At 44.1% G+C, this 20,840-nt stretch overlaps 1 protein-coding gene across 5 annotated transcripts in view; it reads left to right on the top strand.

Moving 5' to 3' along the window:
- The first annotated feature begins 2,021 nt into the window (after nucleotides 1–2,021).
- XPO5 (exportin 5) overlaps nucleotides 2,022–20,840 on the top strand; it is a 63,303-nt gene continuing 44,484 nt past the window's right edge. For 3 of the 5 annotated variants that reach the window (XR_014786849.1, XM_084828435.1, XM_084828434.1), the window contains exons 1-11: nucleotides 2,042–2,301; nucleotides 4,185–4,306; nucleotides 5,870–5,942; nucleotides 6,553–6,690; nucleotides 6,899–7,081; nucleotides 9,540–9,566; nucleotides 10,354–10,539; nucleotides 11,014–11,090; nucleotides 14,993–15,092; nucleotides 16,395–16,478; nucleotides 17,536–17,661. Coding sequence is in view for 4 of the 5 variants with exons in the window: in XM_084828435.1 (XP_084684561.1) it covers nucleotides 2,197–2,301; nucleotides 4,185–4,306; nucleotides 5,870–5,942; nucleotides 6,553–6,690; nucleotides 6,899–7,081; nucleotides 9,540–9,566; nucleotides 10,354–10,539; nucleotides 11,014–11,090; nucleotides 14,993–15,092; nucleotides 16,395–16,478; nucleotides 17,536–17,661 (1,221 nt within the window). In the remaining variant the exon portion in view is untranslated. Of the gene's footprint in view, nucleotides 2,302–4,184; nucleotides 4,307–5,869; nucleotides 5,943–6,552; nucleotides 6,691–6,898; nucleotides 7,082–9,539; nucleotides 9,567–10,353; nucleotides 10,540–11,013; nucleotides 11,091–14,992; nucleotides 15,093–16,394; nucleotides 16,479–17,535; nucleotides 17,662–20,840 lie in introns of all 5 variants that reach the window. The other 2 variants (XM_084828432.1, XM_084828433.1) reach the window with 2 other exon arrangements.

Below are 20,840 nucleotides of genomic sequence, written 5' to 3'. Positions count from 1 at the left end.
GTCTTAAAACATCCTTACAAATTGCCCTACCAATGCCAACGCAAACCATTATCTCCATATTGCAGGCTGAGGAAACTGTGGCTCAGACTGGCATACAACACCTCTGTAATGTAGTCCGCACCACTGTTAGCATTGCAGGTTAGAGCTGGAACTGAGGGTGGTTTCAGATGCAATTTCCAGTCAAACATGCCCTTTCAGAAAAAGTCACTTGACTTAAATTAGTCCCCCAGATCCTCCTCCAGCCAAATCTAGCTTTCAATTGCATGCAGAAATATTGTGTTCCATTGACTTACATGTAATTGTACTGCATTCTTAAATGTTTAAAAATCAATCGATCAATCACATTTTCCACATGAAATGAGACCTGAGTGAGAAACAGCATGAATTCTTTCCCATCTTTGCTGCTACCTTTTGTTTCTGGGTGGACATGTTGGTGGCCAGTCACTGCTATGCTAAAATCCTGGATTTCTCCACACGTAAAGAAACAACCTTCCACACAGTCACCTGGCAGAAATTATCCAAAGCAAGGCAAGTAACCTATTATACAGAATTTGCTTCGCTAAAAAAAGAGAAAGAAATCAAAGTATCTAAACTACTGCATACCTCTATTGGCCACAACGGAACACCTTGAATTCACTTACGGGTGCAATCCTATACATGTTTAGACAGAAAAAAGTCCTACAACTCCCAGCATTTCCCAGCCAGGGAATGCATAAGATTGCGCACTTAACAATGTTATGAATCTATCCAGCCACGTGCTGAGCCAGGCAGAAGAGTCTATTCTTTCATATACAAATATATTCTAGAAATATATATGTAAAATATATTTATTTCTTCTACCCCACCAAACCCCTGAAGTTGCTACAGTATATCCCGCCAGCCAACTCTGCCACTTTGTGTTTATCCACGATTACTTCAGCTTTGGAAAGAACATATATTTTCAGATCAGTGGCACTGTCACGGCGACTTGCCTGGCTCCACAGTATGCCAACATCTTCTTGGCTGACTTAGACCAACGCTTTCTTAGCTCCTGTCCCCAAAAGCCTCTTCTCTCCCTGAGATTAATGGACGATATCTTCATTATCTGGTCTCATGAACAGAAGGCTCTAAGAAAGTGCCCGCCAGGGCTTCCATAATTTTGACCCCACCATCAGCTTGTTGTTGTTGTTCAGTCGTTCAGTCGTGTCCGACTCTTCGTGACCCCATGGACCATAGCACGCCAGGCCTTCCTGTCCTGCGCTCTCTCCCGGCGCGTGCTCAAGTTCATATTCATTGCATCAGTGATGCTATCTAGCCATCTCATCCTCTGCCGTCCCCTTCTCCTTTTGCCTTCAGTCTTTCCCAGCATCAGGGTCTTTTCCAGAGAGTTTTCTCTTCACATTAGGTGGCCAAAATATTTGAGCTTCAGCTTCAGTATCTGTCCTTCCAATGAGCACTCAGGGTTGATTTCCTTTAGGATGGACTGATTTGACCTCCTTGCAGTCCAGGGGATTCGTAAGAGTCTTCTCCAGCACCACAGTTCGAAAGCATCAATTCTTCGGCGCTCAGCCTTCCTTATAGGCCAGGTCTCACAGCCATACGTTGCTACTGGAAAAACCATAGCTTTGATTAGACGGACCTTTGTCGGCAAGGTGATGTCTCTGCTTCTTACTATGCTGTCTAGGTTGGCCATAGCTTTCCTCCCAAGGAGCAAGCGTCTTTTAATTTCATGGCTACAGTCACCGTCTACGGTGATCTTGGAGCCCAAGAAAATAAAACCATCGGCTTACATAAATGGAAATTGTTTGCTGAGGGCATCTTTCACTTCCGCCCTAGGAGAAACTGTGTGCGTGGGGCAGGGGGGGAGAAAGAATCTGAAAGAACCCGAAAGTTCCATCTCGGACAAGGGAGCGAATTATTCTAGACTATTTTGACTCTATGTATCGACCATAGAGCTACACACGCTTTTTTTTTGAAACGGAGGAAGTCTATGGTATCTACTGCCGGCGTCCCGAAAACCCTGAGCACGAAAAGTCACCTGGCCGCTGGCGCCTGCGCACTGCGTCCTTTCGGTCGTCGGACCCGGCGCGGCTTTGCTCCCCTCCTCTCCCCGTGCCTGGTTACCCTAGGCAACACCGCCGTTCCTCTTCCTTCCACCTCCTCCTCTTCCTCCCCCCCCCCCCCCGGCTTAAGCTCCCTCTCCCCATCACCATCACCATGTCGTGGGACCCGGTGAGCACCCTGTGCGAGCAGCTGGTGAAGGCGGTCACGGTGATGATGGACCCGGCCTCCACTCAGCGATACCGTCTGGAGGCCCTCAAGGTACGGCGGCGGGAGGGGTCGTGCTCGCGCCTTTTCCGCACGCGGCGGCCTGAGCCGAGCCCTCGAGCCGGGCGAACTTTTTTGGGCGGCGGGGTGGAGGGGACCCGCCGCCGCCGCCGGGGACCCGTTCGGGGCGAGTGAGCTGGGCGAACACATGGCCGGCCGCCGTGGGCGTGGGACGCGGCCACCCCTGCTGCGGCGGCTCCACCTCCTCGTCCTGCTGGTTCGGACGCCTCTTACCTCAGCGGACAAACGCACAGGGCCTCGCAGCCCCCGAAGGAACCGACCCTTCGGCCCCTCTTCGAGCTCGCTCGACCCCCCACGTGGCTGGTTGTCTCCATTGCAGGTGGAGCCGTCCGCATGGCCGGCTTCACCGTGATGGTGGTGAAGCGTCCCGGGAGCAAAGCCGCTTGCCTTCTCCCCCTACCCTGCTCGGGCTCCACCTTGAGGGCTCCGCAAGGACCTGGGAGTTGTGGGAAAGTGCCCGCTGGGTGGGGCCTCAGTTGTGCAAGACAAATGTGAAGGGAAAGAGGACTCGCGGTGGCGGGGTTAGGATTGCCGCCCCCGCTTGCGAGGGCCAGCTCCACCGACCCAAAGAATAACAGATGGGAATCCTTCAATGACGAGCAAAGCTGAACCAGTTGAACTTCTGCTTGTATAGCTTCAGTGTGCACAGAGGAGCCCTGCTGGAATGAAAGGAGGCAATAGCACCCACGATAATGATGGGAGTGCCATTGTATTTCTGTTATCCGTTCAGGAGATGCTGTAATAGTCCCCAAAAGGCATTGCTGAAGCAAGGGATCTGAGGAGAGTGTTCAGCCAGGAGAGGAAAGATGTAGGAGGCATCATCAGTACTAGCAGGGAACACTAGCTCATGAGCTTACAGAATGGAGAGAGCAGTGAGAGAAACTGGGACCTGTAGGGATTAGACAATTATGAGGGAGATAGTGGAGAGCCTTTGGTGTAAGATCTAGGAGATTGATGTTGATGTAGAAAGCAACAATGAGTATGTAGACAATTGGGCGGAGGTGGTGTGACTTAGGGCACAATCCTGTGCATGTTTAGCATGGCTGGCTGGGACATGCTGGGAGGTGTAGGACTGTTTTCTGTCTAAAAATGCATGCTTAGACAGAACAAAGGTCCTACAGTGCAGGGAGTTGTAGGACTTTTGTTCTGTCTAAGCATGCATAGGATTGCACCCTTAGTAACTTAAGAACCACTTGGGTTAAAAGCATTATGAATTGACAGAAGAGGAATAAAATGCCACAGAGAAAGTCAGTAATGAGAAAGTTGCCTGGAGTGAATGTAATTGACAAATCCATGGTGTCTATGTAGCCTAGAACAGGGTGGGCAGAAGATAGATCAGGATTTTCTGGTAGATCTCTGGGTAACTTGAAATAGATTGGCAAGGGTTTCTGGCTCCTAAGTGTTTAACAATAGCAACAAATGAAATAGGCTCCTGCCCTCTAAAGTAGGCCGCTGAAATGGCGAATGCTTCAGGGGTGACTGGGGTGTGTGTGTGGCTAAAAGAACGGTGAGCTCAGTTCTGGTGCTGAAAACAATTTCTGTTCTGAGCATGAGCCCAGAGGTACCCTGTTTATTAATTCTAAGTGTATGTTTCGACCGTCAACTGCTATTCTTCATTTGGGTCCAGTTGGTGGAACTTGGGGTTCTGCTTTAAAAAAAAAAAGTGTGGATTCTATAAGTCTGAAGTCTGCCCAGCCCTGGCCTAGAGCTCATCTGTGAACCTTTTAGCCCCACAAGTATTGGGTGATGTGTGTGTGTTGGGGTTGTGTTTGTCTTTTCACTATTATTGCATTATCTTGGTGGAAGAAATATATTTTGTTCATTTAGAAAAACTGGCTTTCCTTATTCCTTTTCAGTTCTGTGAAGAGTTTAAAGAAAAGAGTCCAGTATGTGTTCCCTGTGGACTGAAGTTGGCAGAGAAAACCCAGACTGCTATTGTCAGGCATTTTGGTCTTCAGATTCTGGAGCATGTGGTGAAGTAAGAAAGTTCAGTTGAACCCAATGATGTGACACTGCAACTTTCAAAAAGTTTTCTAGCAGAAAATCAGGCCTGCAGGAGTCACTAATAATCTCTGATTATTAATACACTTAGGGAGCAATCCTATAGAGATAGACAAGCACCTCCAACCTCCTCTGAAGTCGGAGGCGACCACCTATCCAGTGTAGGGCAGCAGCAGCATGGAGGAGAGGATTCCGCCTGTGCTGCAGCTGCCCTGCACTTTGTTTTAGATGCGCGTTCTTGCACATCTAAGTGTGGCTTCGGGGAGGAGGTGGGAATGGGGCTGGAGACCACATAGGAAGCTGTCTAAAACAGCTTCCGTGGTCTCCCATCGCCGCCCTGTTTTCACCCCAGCGTGCTCCGTGTTATGAGCACAGAGGTAGCGGCGGCATTGTTCTCTCCGCACAAGCTACAAGGGGGCAGGGAGCACAGTTTCCTGGCTACGAGCTTGTAGTGCTTGTCTACGAGCTTGGAGCTGGGAAACCGCAAAATCCTATCCCCCAGATGCTGTCTAGGGGACATAGGATTGCTCTCTTATAGTTTATAGCAGAGGAGACCCAGTGATGACTCAGAGAAGGTAGTTTTGTATCAATAGAGTGATCTCTTTGTTGAACTACCTAGAGATCCCACTTCCTCTCTGCTATCAGTTAATCCAACATCTTATTTTTCTATGCGTATAGTATTGGCTCCTCCCTACTTTCTCTCTTGTGCTAATAGGCTAGTTAACTGGTCTACTCTTAAATGATATTTCTCAAATGGTTTCCGAAGGGACTAGATACTGGCAGAGAATGTAAGAAGAACCTTGCTGGATCAAACCGAAGATCTAAGATACTCTTTCCTGTATGACCAGCCAGATGCTTGTTGGGAGTCCACAGTAGCCCTATCCTACTGTTGCCACCCAGCAGCTGGTTTTCTGTTGCAATCTCTAAGCCAGCTGTTCCCATTTAGCTATCATGGCTAGTAGCATTCGGTAGACCTATCCTCCATGAATTTGTCTAATCCCTTTTAAAGCCATCTAAGTCGATGGCCAACACCACATTTTGTAGTAATGAATTCTGTAAGTTCATTATGTGTTTTGTACTTTGCTTGTTTTTTGCTTGGTTCGGATCTGCTACCAGTCATTTTCATTGGGTGACCAATGAAATTTCATTCTAGTCTTAAAGAAGAGAGAGAAAATATTTTCTGTATCCACTTTCGTCTACACCATACATAATTTTATAAACTTTTATCATGTTCCTCCTTATGCTATGATCTGATACCCAATTATCTGGGAGTAAGTCCCATTGAACTCACTGGGACATATTTCTAAGTAGACATGTATAGGATTGCATGGTTAGTCATCTTTTTTCCAAACTAAAAAGCCCCAAACACTTCAGGCTTCTGCATTCTGTCTTGGGGTTTTCTGTGTCTTCATTGGGAAGATTCCAGTGCAGCAGCTTGAGAACTGAATTTCTGTCTTGTCCTACCTATTTTAGCAAAAGTCACCATGCTGTAGTTATCAGCGTAATGTAGAGTTTGATCCCTTTGTGTTTTATTGGACAGGTTCCGATGGAACACTATGGGTCGGCTTGAGAAAGTCTATTTGAAGAACAACGTCATGGGACTCATATCAACTGTGAGTCTAGCTATTAATGAAGCTAAATTGCTACGCTATTTTTTAGTGGTAGAATGTTTTTCAGGGAAGTAAGAGTGTCACTACCATAAGACAGCCTTCGGTTCACTTGTAGACTCTGCAGTTAGTTTGCTTTATAACTGGAAGAAAATCCTTTATTGATTAGTGATTTCTTAGTGATGAAAAGAGAAACTATACTCATCAACTATGGAAGGCACAGAAATTGCTTGTGTTTGTGAAACCCACAAGCAAGGAACACAGCTTGAGGCTTACCTCTGGAACAGGGTTCAGTTCAGTAGTACAGCCATCACTTCTGTAGAAAAGGTTGTTTGACATTATAAAGGAGAATTAGTATTGAAATTCAAACCACCCTTAGGCTTACTAATCTGTCTGGATGTAAATTGTCCCACTCAAGATAGAAATCCCCTTTTAAGGTCTATCTTATTAAAGTAGTAGTTGTCTTGGTTCACGGAGTGTTTAAGATGGTTTGTTTACATGACTTTATTAGAAGTTCTTTTGTTCTGGAATATGTCTCTACAGCCAGCTGTGTAAATATTGGATGATCTAGAACTCTTGTCTTCCATCTTGTAAAGCTTCAATTTTTTATTCACAGGGTACCCAGAATATTTTAGAGGAAGAAAGTCACATTAAGGATGTTCTTTCTCGCATTGTAGTGGAGATGATCAAGCGTGAATGGCCTCAGCACTGGCCTGACATGTTAAAGGAGCTGGACACGCTCTCCAAACAAGGGGTATGCCATACATCTAACAGTCAGATTGTTGCATCTTTTCAGTACTTGTTTCTGAAGGAGATAATTGGATCAAAGTATATATGCATAATACATACACCCCTTATGCATAATCCAAAGATGCTCTCCAACAGTCTCAAGGTTACTCCCATAATCATGGGGGTTGTTTGTGATTCTTGTTTTTTATTTGTTTCTTCATTTTGGACTCTAGGAGACTCAGACAGAGCTGGTGATGTTTATACTTCTGCGTCTGGCAGAAGATGTGGTGACTTTCCAGACGCTGCCAGCTCAACGACGACGGGATATCCAGCAAACACTCACCCAGAACATGGAGAAGATCTTTAGCTTCCTGCTCAACACCTTGCAACAGAACGTTAACAAATACAGACGCATGGTAAGAGTCTCCATTCTGTTGGCTCAGTTAGGACTAGATATCCTCAGGGTTCAGGAGTGACATGGGTATGACACCACTATTGCTACACTTGAGGATTTTGCTGTGAGCAAAGAACCATATTGAGGTTCTTAGGTTGCAGCAGTTGGCATTAGCATCACTAATCTTGAGTTCCTGGTGAGTTATTTAGACATACAAGACACGTACTCTTGGTTTGCTGATGTTTGTACATCAGATTCTGTGGTGGACCAAGGCCTCTCAAGCCCCTTTTGTCGAGAAAATAGAGCTGATGCTACCTTTCCTGAGGCAATCATCCCATAAATGTTAATGGCTTCTGAATCAGCAGTGTGCAAAGTTCTCAGAATAGCAACTTATTTGAGGCCATTGCTTCCAGCTGGGACATGAATTTGTAGTGTCAACAACATTGTAATAACAAACCTTTAGACGTTTATATGCATACCATGTTTTGTTTTGTTTTTAATCCTTATCTGTTTGGAGTAAGTCAGGCAGTACTAGAAGACTGCACCCCACTTGCAGGAAGGAATAGATCAGCCTTGATTCCTTGGCATGTTCAATATAACACATACCCATTCATAAAACTTTTAATTCTTTGTTCTAAAAGAACAATGAGGACTGGGAGTACTTGCATCAGTTAGTCTGATCCTAGCCATATTCACTTAAAACTAAGTTGCATTGATTTTTGTGGGACTTACAAATAAGTTTAGGATTGCAGCCTTAATTGAATGCTTTCCAAAGTGAGGTATGCACTGATGCTAAGGCTTGTAGGTACAGTTTCTTTGGCTAATTATAGAAACCTCTTAATTGGCAAGGTTGAAGTGTCCCAGGAATAAGATGTCCTCCACAGGTTAGCACATCTTTTGAGTTGTTTGTGTAAGGTAATCTTTGAGGGTTGTTTTTCTGCTGCTAGCATTGCCTGTTTTGTTTAGGGGGAAGTAATTACAAGGGGTTCTGTACTGTCACGTCGCACACAAACCTGGGTTGATTTACTGTGAAGAGTTCTTTGCAATGTGTGTCTGTTGTGGGGAGCGGATGAGGCTCATGCCTGGAATATGTGCTGATTCCACTTTGGAAATTAGAATATGGAGTTTTCAAGGCAAAATCTTGTAGCAGAGATTTATTTTGGTAGAATCTTCATACATAAGAAAGCTGAAAAACTAATTGGGTCTATTTGGCACTAAGGTTAAACCTGTTATTTCTGGGGTTGCTTTTCATCTTGGAGAGTATATGAGACACACCCACAGAAATCGAACTAGAAATGTGGGTTGTGGGCTTTCTAGCTTTGCAAGATGTTTGCTGTTTGTAATCTGTGCCACCTCAAATCATTGGTATAATTGAATAAGGCATCAGCACCATATAAATCTTTGCATATGTAGGGCAATTATTAAAGACCCAGACTTCCATTACATCTTGAATATAAGAGCACCATACTCAACATGTAACCAAACTTTCATAATTGTGTAAAAGGGAGAGTTTCAATAGGTACTCTCTGTTGTCTCCCACCAGTACAGCACTGTGATGAGAAATTGCACCTCTTGATATTCTCCCTGTTATTTAACTATTGAAAAGCACAGGAATTGTCCTTCTTTCATATTCATTTAAGAAACCCTGATTCTGTAATCTTTCAGTATAGAATTATTCAAGGGTAATATCTTTGTTTATGAAATACCTAAGATGTTTAACAGGTTGTTGCTGGGAGGGTATAAACAAAAATGTGTTTCAAACTGAAATATGTAATGGCATAGGGGGTGGGATATTTTTCTACAGTGGCTTTGTCAGAGTTTGGAGAACATGTTGATACAGTCAAGCTTATGAAGTTGCTATTCTGCAATAACAAGCCCTGTCTACTTGAATAAAGAATTCTGGTGTGGTTTGACCTACTGAACTTGTTGATTCATTCATGGATCACTGGAGGCAACCTTTCAAATGATAAGCGAAAGATGTGTTATTTTACATGGAACGGAGTCCTGGCCAGTTGTGGGCTTCATGGCGCACTTCCATATCAGTGCACACATCTTTCCAATTATGCATTTGTCTTCCTCTCATACTGCATTTGTAGTGCCTGCACCACATTTTCATGATAAGAACATAATGTGTAAAGTGGTCCTAAGCTTTCTCAGTAGAACTGCAAACTTCATCCATCAGAGATGCTGCTTCCATCTCAGGATGGAAGAGAGGTGATATGTGAGCCTTTGATAGTGACTCTCTTTCCATACACTTGAACCTGTGACTCACCCCTTATAGTGGAAACAAAGGACATTGAAATGAGATTGCAATGGTGATCTCCTAATAGCTAATTTGGTCTTGTTCAGCTTGTTTCACTGAAGAATTTATTGAAACATCCCTATGGCTGTGTCCTCTACACTAAGATGAGGACTGGGAAATAGTAGCAAGAAGCCAAGTGCACTTCAGTAGCTCATTCACTCTTTATTCTCTTTTTCAGAAAATGGATGTATCTCAAGAACCAAAAGTAAGTGGAGCCAGAGCAGGAAGCACAAAACATTCTGCTTTACATAGTGCTAACTCCTTTTGACACCTATATCCATTCATTCGTTCCCCCATACAGCTTGTGCTCAGGGTAATTTGCATAAATACAGGTAAAACACACATTAAAATCCACACACATAAGATCAACATCAAAAGCAGTACTAAATTTAGGCAGCTGGTGAAGATGTTATTGTTCCGCCAAGCTTTTAATAGTAATAGTTAATGCCACTCTCTGTTTTTATTATTAATTCTTTGTTTTAAAATACATTTTAGGTTTTTGTGTTTTTATGTATTCTTTCTATTTTTATTGTACATTGCCTCAAGCACTCATTGAGCAGAGGGGCAATTCAAAAATATCCCAAATAAATAATACATTTGCATTTAGCTTCAGAGGGCTAAAGAACATGAGGAAGCTGAAGAACATGAGGAAGCTGCTCACTTTATTTGGAGAGAGAGTTATGGTAGGGTAGAAGGGGAAACAAATGCATCCTAAACTGGTTTTTCCAAACCATCTTTCATAAGTGTGTTTGGGTACTTTCAGAAAGCTGCTATAACTTTATTCTAGATCTGTAGGGGAAATTACATCTGCAGGGTACTGAGTGGGTTGCACCAGAGCGAAAATCTAGTAAATCTTTACAGTCTGGCAATGTATGTTAACCTTTCAATGTGATCTGTGAGTGGTGCCAAAGTATTATTGGTCCTTTGGAACTGTGTGAAATAGATTACAGAATCAATTGTTGTCTGTCCTCTCAATTGCTGTCTGTCCACAGGCACAAGCAAATTGTCGAGTAGGGATAGCAGCACTCAGTACGCTGGCCGGCTACATTGATTGGGTGGCTATGAGTCACATCACAGCAGATAACTGCAAGCTCCTAGAGATGTTGTGCCTTCTCTTGAATGAGCCAGAACTTCAAGTGGGAGCAGCGGAGTGCCTCTTGATTGTGGTCAGCAGGAAAGTGAGTTTTTCTTCTCTGTCTCCATGTGGTTCTGTGCATGAACTGTGTCCATAGGTATAAAACAGGACTAAGCACTGAAAGGCTATGAAGGTATATCTTGGCTATTAAGGATTTCCTCCTGGTATGGACTTTCCCTGTTTGGCAGCTTATGTGGGGGCTGGTCATTCAGGAAGAAGGAGTTCTCCAGAGAGAGTCTTGATGTGCTGATTGCTGTCGTTTGAATGCTGGATGAATCCTATTTTTGTAGCTCTGTCTGTTATTACACAGTGAGCTGTGGCAGCATTGAGGATGGAGAAAAAATTGAAATGTATAATTAACTGTTACCATGTTTTTCATCTTTGTCTTTTGTATTGCTCACGTCGGCAAAGGAAGCATCCATGTATTAGCGATAGATAATGAACTTCCAGCTCCTGGTTGCTGTTGAAGAGCACATTTTGTATATTGTGACAAAGATTCCGTTTGCTTTCTGTGTAGGGGAAACTGGAGGACCGCAAGCCATTGATGGTTTTGTTTGGCGATGTTGCTATGCACTACATTCTCTCTGCCGCCCAGTGAGTAGTACTGTCTGTTGCTGTGAACCCATGATGAGCCCTAATGGAAACAAGCTGCTTTTAGTTTTGTTGCAGAACAGCTTATTGGTCTCATATATTACAGCCATTAGGTGACCACCATTGTATGTTCTTAGCTTAAGGATGGACAAAGCTGCCAAATGCACGCCATCGAATGCTTCACATCAACCTCTCTATTTTATGTATTCATACACTGCCTTTCTAGGCAGAAAGACAGTTTACAAAATTAAAAACAAACTGTTACAAAGACAAAATACTAGTAATATTTTTAAATGCCCCAATAAAATAGCAGCTTCCATTAAATTTTTTCAACTACAGACAGGCATCAGCTAGTCAATTAAAATTAGTTCAATTAAAAGCAGATTCAAACAACCAGGTCTTAAGACTGTATTTAAAAGCAGTCAGGCTAGAAAACAAATGCACTTCCAGAGGGAAGAGTTCCACAAAGTTGGGGCCACCACCGATAAGGTTCTGTTTCTCCTGCCTGCCAGCCTGATGCATCTTACTGGTAGGCACATGAGCAAGGCCTCTGTGGCAGATTGGACGGCCTGGCCAGGCTCATACAAGTGCACGTGGCCCTTCAAATAACCTGATTTCAAGCACCTTAGGGCCTTAAAGGTAACAATGAGCACTTTGAATTGAGTCCAAAAATTCACTAGCAAGCACGGTAGCCAGTACAGAATTGGTGTCATATGTTCCAGTTGCTTGTCCCCCAGAAAGAATTGGGCAGCTACATTCTGCACCAGCTGAAGCTTCCAAACTGTCTTCAAAGGCAGCCTCCCAAACCAGGCCAGAAACCATTGTCTACAAGTCCAGAGTGATAGTAGTTATGTAGATTTAATTTAATGCAGCGTTATGGCAGCAAACAGGAATATGGGATTCTGGTGTAATCATTGTGAGCCTTTAGGTCTCAGAGGAGGTAAGATTTGTTGAATAAGAGCTGAAGTTTCATGCAGTCATAGCTCAGCTTTGTAAAACATCTCTAGGTCTAAGTAGAATTTTCTTCCTTGGTTTCTCTTGCTAAAGAGGAAGAGATTCTACTTGACCTGGTTTGTGTTTAAGCCAGATTCAGAATAGTCACCATTTGTTTTTTAAAGTGCAATACAAGGTTTTTATAATATTTTGATTTCTGCAGGAGGGGGTCATAATATTTATTTATTCATTTAGGGAGCAATCCAATGGCCACTACACAGTGGCTAGACGGCTGTAGGATATGTTGTTTTCTGGGAACTGACCTCGGAGCCTGCACTCCAAGGTCAGTACCCAGAGAACCAACCTCCCCGCAATTCCGTGCTGCCTCAGAGGCAGCACGGAACAGCCCCATCCTCCACACTCACAAGAAGAGCGTGGAGTGGCCAGAAAGGGGCGTAGCTGGGGGCGTTCCAGGGCAGGGAGAGCGTAACAGCTTGTACGACACATCCTATGTGTCATACAGTAGCCTCCTTCCCCACTCCGGACAGAACAATCCCCTCCATGCTTCTCCTGCCCTGCTTTGGATAGGCGGTGGTCTCCGAGTTTGGAGGCGGCCACCTATCTAGATAGGATTGCTCCCTTATTTATTTTAAACATTTGTATCCCGTCCTATATCATTAAGATCTCAGGGCGGCATACAGATAAAATCAATTTAAACAGTATAAAACAATAAATAATAAACAGCTAAAAACATATTAAACCATTACACAAGCTAATACCAATTAAAATCTAAAACAATAAAATAGTTAAAACAGTGTGCTATTTTAGGGAATGCATTTAGCCCTTAAAGGCTTTGGTGAAAAGCCATGTTTTTACTTGGCACTGAAATGAAACCAATGTACGCGCAAATCAGGCCTCCAAGGGGAGGGCATTCCACAATCAGAGTGCCACAGCAGAGAAGGCCCTCTCCCACATCCCACCATAGTGTATGTCTCTCATTGTGGGACACAGAGGAGGATCCTTCCAACAGATCTCAGTCCTCAGGCAAGTGTATACAGGGAGAGGCGCTCGCTCAAATATTAAGGTCCCAAACCGCTTAGGGCTTTAAATGTCATCACCAGAACCTTGAATTCCATCTGGAAGCAAATTGGCAGTCGGTGCAATTCCTTTAAAACTGGTGTTATGTGATCTTTATGAGATGTTCCAGTCAGCAGTCCAGCTGCTGCATTTTGCAGTAGCTGCAACTTCTGAGTCGTCTTCAAGGGCAGCCCCATGTAAAGTGCATTGCAATAGTCTAATGGGGAAGTTACCAGCGCATGTACTACTGTGGCTAGGTTATCCCTGTCCAGGAAAGGCCGTAGCTGGCAGATCAGCTGAAGCTGGTTCCAAGTACTCCGGGCCACAGAGTCCACCTGGGGCTGCAGTGACAGAGATGGATCCAGGAGGTCTCCCAAGCTACCACCTGCTCCTTCGGGGGAGTGCAACCCCATCCAGGACAGGTCGCTTACCCAATTCCCGGACTCAGGAACCACCAATCCACAGAGCTTCTGTCTTGTCAGGATTTAGCTTCAGTTTATTGCCCCTCTTCCAGCCCATTATAGCCTTCAAGCACTGGTCCCGCACCTTCACCACCTCAGCCGACTCTGACGACAAGGAGAAATAGAGCCGAGTATCATCAGTGTACTGGTGACACCCCACCCCAAAACTCCTAATGACCTCACCCAACAGCTTCATATAGATGTTAAACAGCATGGGGGATAGAATAGAACCCTATGGTATCCCACAGCCTAATAGCCGTGGAGTAGAACAGGAATCCCCCAATACCACTCTCTGGAATCGGCCCTGCAGGTAGGAGAGGAACCACTGTAACACAGTGCCCCCAACTCCCATCCTGCAGAGCCGATCCAGTAAGACACCATGATCAATGGTGTCAAAAGTCGCTGGGAGATCCAGGAAGATCAACAGGGTAGCACTCCCCCATCTTTCACCCTTAATAGGTTGTTAGTCAGAGCGACCAAGGCTGTTTCATTGCCATACCCTGGCCTGGAACCAGACTGAAATGGGTCTTGGAGGAATCAGTTTCCTCCAAGAACGTCTAAGCTGCCCAGCCAGCACAGGCTCAAGCACCTTGCCCCAAAAGGGGATATTAGCAATGGGGCAATAATTCTCACACACCTCTGGGTCCCGGGAGGTCCTCTTCAGGAGAGGGAGCACTACAGCCTCTTTCAAGGGGACAGGCACCACCCCCTGACAGAGTGAAGCATTTACCACCCCCTGCACCTGGCCAATCAGTCCACCCCTGCTAGATCGTATTAGCCAAGATGGGCAAGGGTTAAGCTTACATGTGGTGGGACAGACTGATTCAAGGATCTTGTCCACATCATCAGGCTGCAACAACTGAAACTGATCCCAAGAAACACAACCATACAGGCATTCTTTGTGGTTTTAGGCTCCTTTCAACTGGGTTTGAAGGTTCCACAGCAGTCTACACATGAGAACATTGAGACCTGATTCTCTTGTTACTCTTGATCTTAAGATGATTTTCCCACAAATCTGTTAGTGGAATGTACCCTTGCATGGTGTGAGCACCAGACCATGCCAATGGATACTAGGTTTTTCCTTCACTATGCTAGTCTACTTAGAACTGATGTGATTATCTTGTGATGCCTTCCACACGCTGCTTTTTGGTGTAGTGACTGGGTCATACCTTACCTCCTGAAGCATATTGTCAAAAGGCAGGTATGTTATAAAAACCGTTCAACCAAAACAAGCCTTGCTTTCAATGCCCTTCTTTGTGACCTTTCCTGCAGAAAACGTAATGGAAGTTCAGAGTTATGACCACTGGAACTTGATCCAGTAAGGTTTCTTGTGAAAGTTTGATACTATTTTAGCTTACAAATAGAGATTTAACTCACATTTACATTCTTCCCTAGTTGTGCATAAGTGTGATTTTTTTTGCCTGTACTTTTCAGGACTGCAGATGGTGAAGGCCTAGTAGAGAAGCATTATGTTTTCTTGAAGAGACTTTGCCAAGTCTTGTGTTCTTTGGGCAGCCAGCTGTGTGCATTGGTGGTGAGTTTTCCATCAGAAGGCATTCTTGCAAGACTGTTTTTCAGAGGCTATTACATAATCCTCATGCCTAGGTTGAACTACATACAAGTCCTATTTCTTTCCAGTAAATGTGAAGAGAATGGTAAGGATGTTGCCAGCAGTAACTGTTAGAAAAATTATTTCCATGCTTATCAGATGGAAATGAAAGTTACTCACTCCTCTGAGTAATGTCATAGTCCAATATCTAAGCAAATGTTTTGACCTGGAGAGTGCCAAGCTATTTATCCCTGCTGTATCCTCCTCTTACAGTGCCTAAGCCTGTACAGTGACATTGCAGTCATTGCCTTAGCTTTTGTGGAGCAGATTTGTCCATGCAAACCTCTGAGATCAAACATAAGCACTTGGCACAGAGAATAGTTTGGGCCCACTAGTGCCATATCCAAAGGAAGGAAGGAGTACTGGCTGAGTGGCTTATGCCTTTGCCAGCTGTGCTTAAAGAGTTGCCCAGAGTTCTCACTGAGCTCAGTTCTGGGACATGTTGTTAATGCTAGCTTGGTCCTGGAGTATGGAACATAGTAATACTGTGCTTCTGGGGATAGGCATTACTTATAGCCAGCCTTTGCACTTCTAGGATTAGGGATCAGTACTTCCAGGTCAGAGGAAGAGGGTTCTAGGCACATTTGAGTCCTGACAGCTGTCATCTTAGGAATGAAACCAGTGGTTGAGTACGCTTTTAGGAACATCATTGTCATCTATTTGTTGCAGTACGGTATTAATTGTTCCAACCATTATGGTTATTACAACATATTGACTGTGTATGTGAGTCTTCTACAGTGATGTTGCCCCCCTGCCCTAACCTTAGGGATTTCCATGGCAGGTTATTAAGGCATTTCCACCTTATGGAGAAGCAACTCAGAAATGCAATTATTAGCAGACATGCTGCAGTTCTTCCTACTTCTCTTTCTGATTTCCACATTGTTATGCTTATTTTCTCCCATTCTGGGAGTGCAGTTGACAGGCAATCACCCAAATAATTGCCAGAAACATAACACACCGAGCCTGCAGCTTACACAATGGTGGTCATGGCCTGGAGTCTTCCATGGCAATGAAGAGTTGCTATATCTTCCTTTACCTTCAAATTCAGAGCTGTGAGTTGGGTGGTGGTAATGCTGCTTCTAATTGTGTGGTTGAAGACTGCAGACACAAACCCACAGTTATGGGGTTCCATGAGTAAGCAAGCTCTTCTGTAGCTACGATGTGGCTACTTGTCATCTGACTCACATTAGGTCTCAGTTTGCTTCATCTCCCTTCTCCTCCCAACAGGGCTCTGATTCAGATGTGGAAACACCTGTCAACTTGGGAAAATACCTCGAGTCATTTCTAGCTTTCACAACCCACCCTAGTCAGGTAAACGAGGAAGTTCTCCAGCAACTTAAGTATAAAAATCAGCTACATGGGTGGTGTGTCTCTAATGAACTTAAGAGCTGCCAATTTTTCAAAGTGTTTTGTATGTCCCCCTTAGTTGAAGAAAGACTTTGTTGGAGTCAGCATGACCCGTAACCTAAACCCTCTGTACTGAGGCTGATTTAGTCTATCTATGCAACACTTGAAAGTGACTATCGCACATTTGAGTCTCTGTCTTTTCCTCCTCTAAAGCAAAAAAATATTGTAGAGCTGGAAAAAGTGAAGAAAAGAACAAATAAAATAATCGGGGCTGGAGCAACTCCGCTATAGGAAAAGTTAAACAGCTGGGATTGTTTAGCTTAGAAAAAGGGCGAGTAAGGGGGAGACATGATAGAAGTGTACAAAATTATGCACGGTATGGAGAAAGTGGATAGGGAGACATTTTTCTTCCTCTGTCATAATACTACAGCCCAGGGTCATCTCATGAAGCTGATTGGTGGGAGATTCAGGACAGATAAAAGGAAGTAGTTCTTCACATAGCACATAGTTAAAGTATGGAATTCATTTCCACAAGATGTATTGGTGGCCACCAGTTTGGATGGCTTTAAAGGGGGATTGGACAAATTTATGGAGGAGAAAGCTATCAATGGCTACTAGTCCTGATGGCTATATGCTACCTTCAGTACTCCAGTTGCTGGGGAACATGGGTGGGAGAGTGCTGTTCCACTCATGTCCTGCTTGTGGATTTCCTGTGGGCAGCTGGTTGGCCACTGTGTGAACAGAATGCTGGATTAGATGGACCCTCAGTCTGATCCAGCATGGCTTTTCTTATGTTCTTAACTTGCAATAGCAAATGGTGGTGTATATGTTATACAGTTGTTTCTGCATCTGTTGTTTTGACATGTGTCTTGGAAGTATTACTCTTTGGTTTCAGTTGAGCTTGCAGTATTAACCAATGCAAGTTGGGTGGTCACTGTGGATCAGCATTGTCATTTAAGTATTAGAGTTCATGTTTTTCTGATAGCTATCTCAGCCTAATAGTTTCCTTGCTTTCTCCTAGTTCTTGCGCTCTTCCACCCAGATCACATGGGGAGCTCTTTTTCGACATGAAGTCCTGTCACGTGATCCTCTGTTGCTGGCTATTATCCCGAACTATCTGAGGGCATCTATGACTAATCTAGTGAAGGTATAGTGCCATGAGAGTCTTTCATTCTGCCGTGGATGATAACGTGTCAGTATGAATGTTCAAAAGAGCTGTAGTTATTTACTGTTATTTATATTACTTATTTAAAAGATTTATATACTGGGGAAGAGCAGAGGGTATTTCCAAGTAGCGCCAGAAAGAGTGAAGCGGCTGGGCCAAAGCCGAAAGGACACTCAGCTGTGGATGTGTCTGGTGGTGAAAAGAAAGTCCGACGCTGTAAAGAACAATATTGTTTAAGAACCTGGAATGTCAGATCAATGAATCAAGGTAAGCTGGAGGTGGTCAAACATGAGATGGCAAGACTGAACATCGACATCTTGGGAATCAGCGAACTAAAATGGACAAGCATGGGCGAATTTAATTCAGGTGACCATCATATCTACTACTGTGGGCAAGAATCCCTTAGAAGAAATGGAGTAGCACTCATAGTCAACAAAGGGTGGGAAAAGCAGTACTGGGGTACAATCTCAAAAACGATAGAATGATCTCAGTACGAATCTGAGGCAAACCATTCAACATCACAGTAATTCAAGTCTATGCCCCAACCACTGATGCTGAAGAAGCTGAGGTTGATCGGTTCTATGAAGACCTACAACACCTTCTAGAACTAACACCAAAAAAAGATGTCCTCTTCATCATAGGGGATTGGAATGCTAAAGTAGGAAGTCAAGAAATCACCGGGATAACAGGCAGGCATGGCCTTGGTGTACAAAATGAAGCAGGACAAGGCTAATCGAGTTTTGCCAAGAGAACACGCTGATCATAGCAAACACTGTTTTCCAGCAGCACAAGAGGCGACTCTACACATGGACATCACCAGATGGTCAATATCGAAATCAGATTGATTATGTCCTTTGCAGCCAAAGATGGAGAAGCTCTAGACAGTCAGTAAAAACAAGACCTGGAGCTGACTGTGGCTCAGATCATGAGCTGCTGCTTGCAAAATTTCGGCTTAAACTGAAGAACGTAGGGAAAACCACTAAACCATTCAGGTATGACCTAAATCGTATCCCTTATGAATATACAGTGGAGGTGAGGAATAGATTTCAGGGATTAGACCTGATTGACAGAGTGCCTGAGGATCTATGGACGGAGGTCCGTAACATTGTTCAGGAGGCAGCAACTCAATCCATCCCAAAGAAAAAGAAATGCAAGAAAGCCAAGTGGCTGTCTGATGAGGCTTTACAGGTAGCTGAAGAAAGAAGGGAAGCGAAAAGCAAGGGAGAAAGGGGAAGATATAACCAACTGAATGCAGAGTTCCAGAGAATAGCAAGGAGACACAAGAAGGCCTTCTTAAATGAACAATGCAAAGAAATCGAGGAAAACAACAGAATGGGAAAGACTAGAGATCTCTTCAAGAAAATCGGAGATCTCAAGGGAACGTTTTGTGCAAAGACGGGCATGATAAAGGACAAAGAAGGCAGGGACCTAACAGAAGCAGATGAGATTAAGAAGAGGTGGCAAGAATACACAGAAGAACTATACAGGACAGATCTGAATGTCCCTGATAGCCATGATAGTGCAGTCACTGAACTTGAGCCGGACATCCTTGAGAGTGAAGTCAAGTGGGCCTTAGGAAGCATTAGTAACAACAAAGCTAGCGGAGATGACAGTATTCCAGCTGAGCTATTTAAAATCCTAAAAGATGATGCTGTTAAAGTGCTGCACTCAATATGCCAACAAATTTGGAACACTCAGCAGTGGCTACAAGACTGGAAAAGGTCAGTTTACTTTCCAATTCCAAAGAAGGGCAATGCCAAAGAGTGTTCAAACTACCGTACAATTGCACTCATTTCACATGCCAGCAAGGTGATGCTCAAAATCCTACAAGCTAGGCTTCAGCCGTATGCGAACCGAGAACTACCGGAAGTACAAGCGGGGTTTCGAAGAGGCAGAGGAACTAGAGATCAAATTGCCAACATGGAGAAAGCAAGAGAATTCCAGAAAAACGTCTATTTCTGCTTCATTGACTACACTAAAGCCTTTGATTGTGTGGATCACAACAAACTGTGGCAAATTCTTAAAGAGATGGGAGTACCAGACCACCTTACCTGTCTCCTGAGAAAACTTGTACGAGGGTCAAGAAGCAATAGTAAGAACCAGACATGGAACAACCGATTGGTTCCAAATTGGGAAAGGAGTACAACAAGGCTGCATATTGTCACCCTGCTTATTTAACTTATATGCAGAGTACATCATGAGAAACGCCGGGTTGGATGAATCACAGGTTGGAATTAAGATTGCTGGGAGAATTATCAACAACCTCAGATACGCAGACGATACCTCCTTAATGGCAGAAAGCGAAGAGTATCTCAAGAGCCTCTTGTTGAGGGTGAAAGAGGAGAGTGCAAAAGCTGGTTTGAAACTCAACATTAACAAAACTAAGACCATGGCATCTGGCCCCATCACTTCCTGGCATATGGAAGGGGAAGAAATGGAAGCAGTGACAGATTTTACTTTCTTGGGCTCCAAGATCACCACAGACGGTGACTGTAGCCATGAAATTAAAAGAAGCTTGCTCCTTGGGAGGAAAGCTATGGCAAACCTAGACAGCATAGTAAGAAGCAGAGACATCACCTTGCCGACAAAGGTCCGCATAATCAAAGCTATGGTTTTCCCAGTAGTAACGTATGGCTGTGAGAGCTGTACTGTAAGGAAGGCTGAGCGCCGAAGAATTGATGCTTTTGAACTGTGGTGCTAGAGAAGACTGTTACGAGTCCCCTGGACTGCAAGGAGGTCAAATCAGTCCGTCCTAAAGGAAACTAACCCTGAGTGCTCATTGGAAGGACAGATACTGAAGCTGAAGCTCAAATATTTTGGCCACCTAATGCGAAGAGAAAACTCTGTAGAAAAGACCCTGATGCTGGGAAAGACTGAAGGCAAAAGGAGAAGGGGACGGCAGAGGATGAGATGGCTAGATAGCATCACTGATGCAATGAATATGGACTTGAGCACCACTCTAGGTGAGAGCGCAGGACAGGAAGGCCTGGTGTGCTATGGTCCATGGGGTCTCGAAGAGTCGGACACGACTGAACAACAACAACAAGATTTATAAGCCACCTTTTAGGGAGAACTATCCCAAGGCAGCATACAAAATTTGAAATTTCAAACTACAAAACACAATAAAGCAAGGATAAAAAAGGATAGTTTTCAGAGTGAAG

Source organism: Heloderma suspectum, chromosome 1, assembly GCF_057233095.1.
Source record: "Heloderma suspectum isolate Gila_16-S chromosome 1, 16-S_ref, whole genome shotgun sequence".
Lineage (NCBI taxonomy): Eukaryota > Metazoa > Chordata > Lepidosauria > Squamata > Helodermatidae > Heloderma > Heloderma suspectum.
The sequence above is the reverse complement of the archived record's forward strand: the minus strand, read 5'-3'. Positions and strand labels throughout refer to the sequence as shown.